Here is a 6773-nt window from a genome sequence, read left to right as displayed (position 1 = left end):
GTTTGTGCAGAGCTCTTTGAATACGATCTACTAGTGGATTTCCTTCCTGGCTTGGTAGCCCCCAGAGTAGGTGACGTTGCACCAAACTGGGTTAACAAATCACTGTGTTCTTTATCTGCTTTATTAGTTTTATGCTTTTGCTGTCAACTGTTAGTTTAACGTTTCAAACATTCTGTTCAACATCTGAATCTGTTAAATTAAGTGTTGGAACATTACGAGAAACATCTTAAACTAGCGTGCCAGAATTTCAATTGGTATCAGAGCAGGCACCCTGCGTGTTATTGGGTGAGATCCAGAGGAGATCTATTCTGGCAATATGGAGAAAGAAGGAGGATTCGTTAACAGACCACCTCTGTTAGATGGAACCAATTCTGACTACTGGAAGTCACGTATGTGTGCATATCTAAAGTCCATTGACAGCAAAACCTGGAAAGCAGTGCTGAGAGGTTGGGAACATCCAGTTGCCCTTGATAAAGATGGTAACAAGACTACTGTCCTGAAACCAGAAGAGGAGTGGACTGCTCCTGAAGATGAACTGTCACTTGCAAATTCAAAGGCTCTGAATGCTCTCTTCAATGGGGTTGACAAAAACATGTTCAGACTCATCAAAAAATGTGATGTTACCAAAGATGCCTGGGACATTCTCAAGACAGCACATGAAGGAACCTCTAAAGTAAAGAGCTCAAGAATTCAGCTCTTAACTACCAAATTCGAGAATCTGAAAATGCAGGAGGATGAGACCATCCAAGACTACTACATGAATGTCCTAGACATTGCAAATTCATTTGATTCTCTTGGTGAAAAGCTGTCAGATGAGAAATTGGTAAGAAAGATTCTCAGATCCCTTCTGAAGAAATTTGATATGAAGGTGATAGCTATTGAAGAATCTCAGGATGTCTACAATATGAAAGTGGAAGAACTCATAGGTTCTTTACAGAACTATGAACTTGTTGTTGACAACAAAGCTGAGAAGAAAGGAAAAGGCATTGCTTTTACAGCAAATGCAGCTGATAATGATGAGTGGTATGAAGATGCAGAAGATAGCAAGATTGCAGATGATATGGCTATGTTGGGTAGACAGTTCAACAAAATTTTGAAACATGTCAATAGCAGAATCAGAGGCAGTGGGCAGAACATCCGATTCAACATTGACAAGGAACAAAGCAACCCAAGGTATGACAAAAATGATCAAAACAAAGGTGTGCAATGCTTTGAATGTGGAGGTTATGGTCACATTAGAACTGAATGTGCAACCTTGCTCAAGAAACAAAAGAAAGGGATGTTGGTTTCTTGGTCTGATGATGAAGATGGAGATGGTGGAGGAGATGCTGCCAAAATTGTCACTGCCATGACTGGAAGAATGATACCCATGTGCAATTCTGCTGATCTTGCTGGTAAGGAAATCATGGTACCTGACTATGATGATACAGACACGTCTAAGCTTCTAGCAGGGTATGATAAAATTTTCAACCAGCTCCAGAATGAAAGATCTAATCATTCGAGCAAAATTGCTGATCTAACTCACAAGGTAATATCTTTCAAATCTTCTTCTGATAAAGATCTTGTGGATGAGGAAGTCGTGGTACCTGACCATGATGATACAAACATGTTAAAGCTTCTATCAGGGCATGATGTGATTTTCAGCCAGCTCCAGAATAATAGGTCTAAACATTCGAGCAAAATTGCTGATCTTAATCATCAAGTAACATCTGTCAAAACTCATCTTAACAATGCTTCTCAACAAGTTAAGATGATGAGTACTGGAACTAAAACTTATGCTAGGGTGTGAGATGATCAAACATTAGATGAACCTAATGACATAGGACCTATTCTTGAACCCTTGATAAATGAACTTAAGATTAGTAACTGTGTCCAGTCCCTAGATCAGCATGAGACAGATAAAAGTGTGAACCCAGCTGAAAAGTTAGACTTTGTAACTTCCTCTAGTACAGTGGATAACCCTATCAAAATGCTAGAACATCATTCAGAACCTCTCTTAACTAAGCCTGTAAAAGAGCCTTTCTTCTGGAAGTTTCCTCTTAGCAACTTACAAGGTCATAAATCAGTTGAGTTTCAAGTTGTGTAAAACACCTGAATTGTATCAATCCATATATGTAGAAAGTGAAACACATGAAGATAGGAAACCTAAAGGTGTGGGTCTGATGATTCATACATCAACATCAACATCTGATGAGAAGGGTTGGTTCTTTGATAGTGGCTGCTCTAGACATATGACTGGAGAGTATAAGTACTTTGAGAACTTGAAACAGTGTGATGTAGGTCATGTTACCTTTGTTGATAACTTTAAGCGCAGAGTTCTAGGAATAGGGAACCTCAAGAAAAATCTACCCAAGTTAACAGGTGTGTTTTTAGTTGAGGGACTTCACTCAAACCTGATTAGCATAAGCCAGTTGTGTGATCAGGATCTGGAAGTTACCTTCAGGAAGACCGGATGCAGAGTTGTGAACAAAGAAGGAGAAATGATAATGAAAGGGGTCAGATCTAGAGACAACTGTTACAAATGGGATTCAGAGTATGAGGAACAAATTGAGATGTTGCGAGTAATGATAGAACATCATAAAGTGTCTACCACTACTCAAGGTGAAGGAAGTATGGGTGGAAATTTGGTACCTAAGTCTGATACTGAAACCAAATCTATTTCCACTATCAGTTCAGATGATGTGACAGGTAACAAGGCTAAGCTAGTTATACAAGGATCTGAGCTAGAAGAAAAGTTCAAAATTGTTAAAATCCTTGACTCTATAGTTGAGTTGAAATTCATATATCCTCTGGTATGTGAAGCCTGTATTCTAAAGGATAATGATGGGTGTCTTCATACAAGTGTCTGTATAGAAGAACACAGAATTTATAGTAACTCATATCTTCTTGTCCTTGTGTGTAAGAAAGCTTGTCCATATCTTAAGCAAGCCCCCAGACCTTGGCTCGAGAGACTTGCAGAGTCCTGTAACATTCAAAGATACAAGAAAGATGATGCAGACAAGACCTGTTCTGTGAAGAAAGAGCTTGAAAGATTTCTGGTTGTTTGTACACACCCTGACAATATTGTGCTTGGAGGAATGTCTAATCAAATGTTTCAACATGTGGTTTATCTGATACAATCTAGAACTGAGATGAGGCTGGTAGGAAAGGTGATTTATTTTTTGGATGTGCAAATGGAGAACACCATCTTTATCTGTCAAAGCAAGCATTCCAGGAACATTGTGACAAAGCTTGGAGTAAACAAAGCAAGGAATAAGAAAACTCAAGTGGTCATGGAGTTCATTAATGTGGTGACTCTTGAAGTTTTACCTGATGTTGAAGCCTTTCCAGAGAAATCTACTTCAGAGAATACTACTCCAGAAATTGCTGTTGAATCAGATACTAATCCTGAAGTTGTTGAACAGAAACAGGGTGAAGCCAGTCATAAGAACACTCTAGTTGCAACACACTTCAAGTTGATCAAAGATGAAGAGGGTGTAGCTGATGATTCAAGTCTGTATAGGAGCATGATAGGGATTTCACTTTACTTTACAGCAGACAGACCAGATAGTATAACAGGAGGCTATGCAAGAAATCAAGCAAAGCTCAAGATGAATAATCTGGCTCAAATCAAAAAAATTCTGAAAGATATGAGTGGCACCACAGATTATGACTTTCTGGGCTCCCTTAGTAAGAATTCTAACTTGACTGGTTATTATAATGTTGACTGGGCAGGAGGTACAGATGATAGAAAAAGCACATCAGAAGGATGTTTCTTCCTTGGCAACAACCTGGTATCTTGGTTCAGCAAGAAGCAAAACTCTGTGTCCTTGTCTACTGCAGAAGCTGAATGTATTGCTGCAGAAAGTTGCTGCTCTCAGATAGTATGGATGAATCAAATGCTGGAAGAATATGATGTTTGACAAGATGTTCTCACATTGTACTGTGATAACTTAAGTGCAATCAACATCGCTAAGAATCCCATCCAACACAGCAGATCAAAGCTTATTAACATCTGGCATCACTTCATCAGGGATTTGGTCGAAGACAAGGTTGTGACTCTAGAGCATGTGCCTACTGAAGAGCAATTGGCTGACATCTTCACCAAAGCTCTAGATGTTAAACAGTTTGAGGCTCTGAGAAGCAAGCTTGGAGTCTGCTTGCATGAGGAGCTGTAGGTGGTCCATTACTGGCTTCTGGGTTTGGCATATTTTATGGCTAAAAAGGGGGAGAGATCTTATGGTTGCCATACCTATGTGTTATGCCAGTTGAATGGATGGAAGGTGGTAGGTGATGTTGGAACATGTCTCTGATATGTTCCTTGTTTTATTTTCTGACATTCACTGTTTGTAGTACTTGCATGTTCTACTGATGTGCCTGCAGAATCTACAACTCTGGATGCACATGTTCAGGGGGAGTACTTGTGAATAATCACTCAATGGTTCTATGATTGAGGGGGAGTGATTATGCTCTGTTGCTGATTACTATTGAGAATTTATTTTTCTGAATGGTAAGGATGTTTTGTGGAAGGTCTGAACATTTAACTTCTGTATGCTACGAATTTGTTTCCTTGTATGACCGCTGCTGCAAAAACTCTGGTGTTCCTATGTGGTACCTTTTATCTCTAATCTACTGTACTGATGATGTTTGTATGTGAAAAAGTATGTTTGTAGATTCTGAGAACTTGATATAATTCTGAAGTTTGAAGATTGTGCTGTGACTGAAGTTTTATATGTATGGTACTCCTTAGTAATACAAGAGCTGTGTATTTTCTTCATGGATGATCTACTTTTGAAGAATGAAGAAAATTGTATGTGTGCTTATCTCTCTGGCAATTGATCAGATTGGCCTTAATTTGTTTTAGCCAAAAATTTGCCAAAGGGGGAGATTGTTGGATATTTGTTTGATGGCTTCATTTTGCCTAAAACAAATATTCAGCACTGATGTGGAACATGATGTTCCAACATGAAGGCCTGGTAGTTTTGTTCTATGCTTCGCCTACATTTAAGCACGTGTTCCCTGGTTTTAAGGAATCCACACCAATCAGTGATTGGTCTACTCTACGCATTTTGGATGAAGATCAGAACAAGTTTTAATTCCTGAGATTGTGGAAGCATCTTAGGAAGGTTTATATCGTGATCAATAATGCCCCAATTAATGTCTGGAACTTATTATGGTAAGTTTCCTTTTTTGGAAGATTTGCTCTTTAATGATCACGCGTTTTTCTGAAGCTGGGATATCAGAGCTGATCTCTTTGCTTCAGTATTTAAGGAGGACACAAGACCTAGAGAAGGCATTCAAAACATAACGAAGAAAAGCTAGAATTGTCTAGGGTTTTGAGTCACTTGTGTGAGCCTTTCGTGTATTCACTTTGATGCACGTTTAGGACTGTCATCGAGTTGTAATTTGTTCACTTCCATAAGCTTTTAAGCATAAGGAAGGTAGTTGTGACATAGACACCGAGTTATGGTGTTCATCGTATGTAATGGGATATGGTTCCTAAGTTTTTGTGTTGAGTTTTGTTAGATCATTGGGACTGTGATCTGTGGTAAGGAAGTGGGAGGGGGATCTCTGGTCTAGGGTAACTCTTAGGCTGAAGTCTGTTCTTGTAGAGTCTAGGTCAAAAGAGTGCAAACGTGGTTTGTGGAGAGCTCTTTGAATACGATCTACTAGTGGATTTCCTTCCTGGCTTGGTAGCCCCCAGAGTAGGTGACGTTGCACCGAACTGGGTTAACAAATCACTGTGTTCTTTATCTGCTTTATTAGTTTTATGCTTTTGCTGTCAACTGTTAGTTTAACGTTTCAAACATTCTGTTCAACATCTGAATCTGTTAAATTAAGTGTTGGAACATTACGAGAAACATCTTAAACTAGCGTGCCAGAATTTCAGTTCTGCATTCACTTAGAATTTCTGTTCCTCAAGTTTTATCTTAGAAATTCTTAAGTTATTGAGTCTGTATCTGATTTGTATTGTGAGCACCTCTGATTGTATATCAAGTGTTCAACCCCAAACAATTTTCTGTGTAATCTTGTTTGTCTAGAAGTCTCTTGCAGTTGTTCTTGAGCAAAGAAGTCTCTTGATTGTGTTCTTGAGCATAGGAAGACTCTTGCAAAGTGTGCTTGAGCAAAGGAAGTCTTTTGTTGTGTGCTTGAGCAATTGTAATCAGATATTACATTCTAGTGAAATCTCCTTGGAAGTGCAAGGGGGACTGGACTACTTCCGGATTGTGGAAGGAACCATTATAATTGTTTTGTGTCTTTCTTCTTCTCTCTCTCAGTTTTATTGCGCTGCGTTCAGATTCTGATTATCACTTCAGAAGCTGTTTCACTTAGCTTCCGATCAGTGTGTTCAGTTTTTAGGAGAAACGAAGAATTTTCCAAAACACAATTCAACCCCCCTTCTTGTGTTTTTCTCACCTTCAATTGGTATCTAGAGCCTTAGTCTGTTGTTCAACACTTAACCGTGCAACAGTAAAAGATCTGAGAAAAACATGTCTGGTGGATCTCCTATTCCTACTTCTAGTCAAACTAGCTATAATAATGTCTCACATGATTATAGTAACAGTAAGAAATCCAGTGTTGGAAAGATTCCAAAGTTCAATGGAGATGCTGAAGAATTTTCTTGGTGGAAAACCAACTTCTATAGTTATATCATGTGCTTAGACGAAGAACTATGGGATATACTAGAAGAAGGAGTTGGTGACTTGGTTCATGATGAAGAAACTTACTCCTGAGTTGTAGAAACTCTACAAGAAGCATCATATTATCAGAGGAGCTCTTGTCACTGCTATTCC

The 6773-nt window shown here is 38.9% G+C and overlaps 1 protein-coding gene across 1 annotated transcript; it reads left to right on the top strand.

Moving 5' to 3' along the window:
* Nucleotides 1–316: 316 nt before the first annotated feature.
* On the top strand, nucleotides 317–4157 carry LOC146938068 (uncharacterized). Its single transcript, XM_085749577.1, has 4 exons — nucleotides 317–1783; nucleotides 1877–2054; nucleotides 2119–3863; nucleotides 3957–4157. Exons 1-4 carry the CDS (start codon nucleotides 317–319, stop codon nucleotides 4155–4157), a joined length of 3591 nt encoding a protein of 1196 aa, XP_085605703.1.
* The last annotated feature ends 2616 nt before the right edge of the window (nucleotides 4158–6773 follow it).

Source organism: Medicago sativa, chromosome 3 (assembly GCF_051527215.1).
Source record: "Medicago sativa cultivar Bolivia chromosome 3, Bolivia_mono, whole genome shotgun sequence".
In the NCBI taxonomy this organism is placed as follows: domain Eukaryota; kingdom Viridiplantae; phylum Streptophyta; class Magnoliopsida; order Fabales; family Fabaceae; genus Medicago; species Medicago sativa.
Note: the sequence above shows the minus strand (reverse complement) of the source record. Positions and strands in the feature narration are given on the sequence as shown.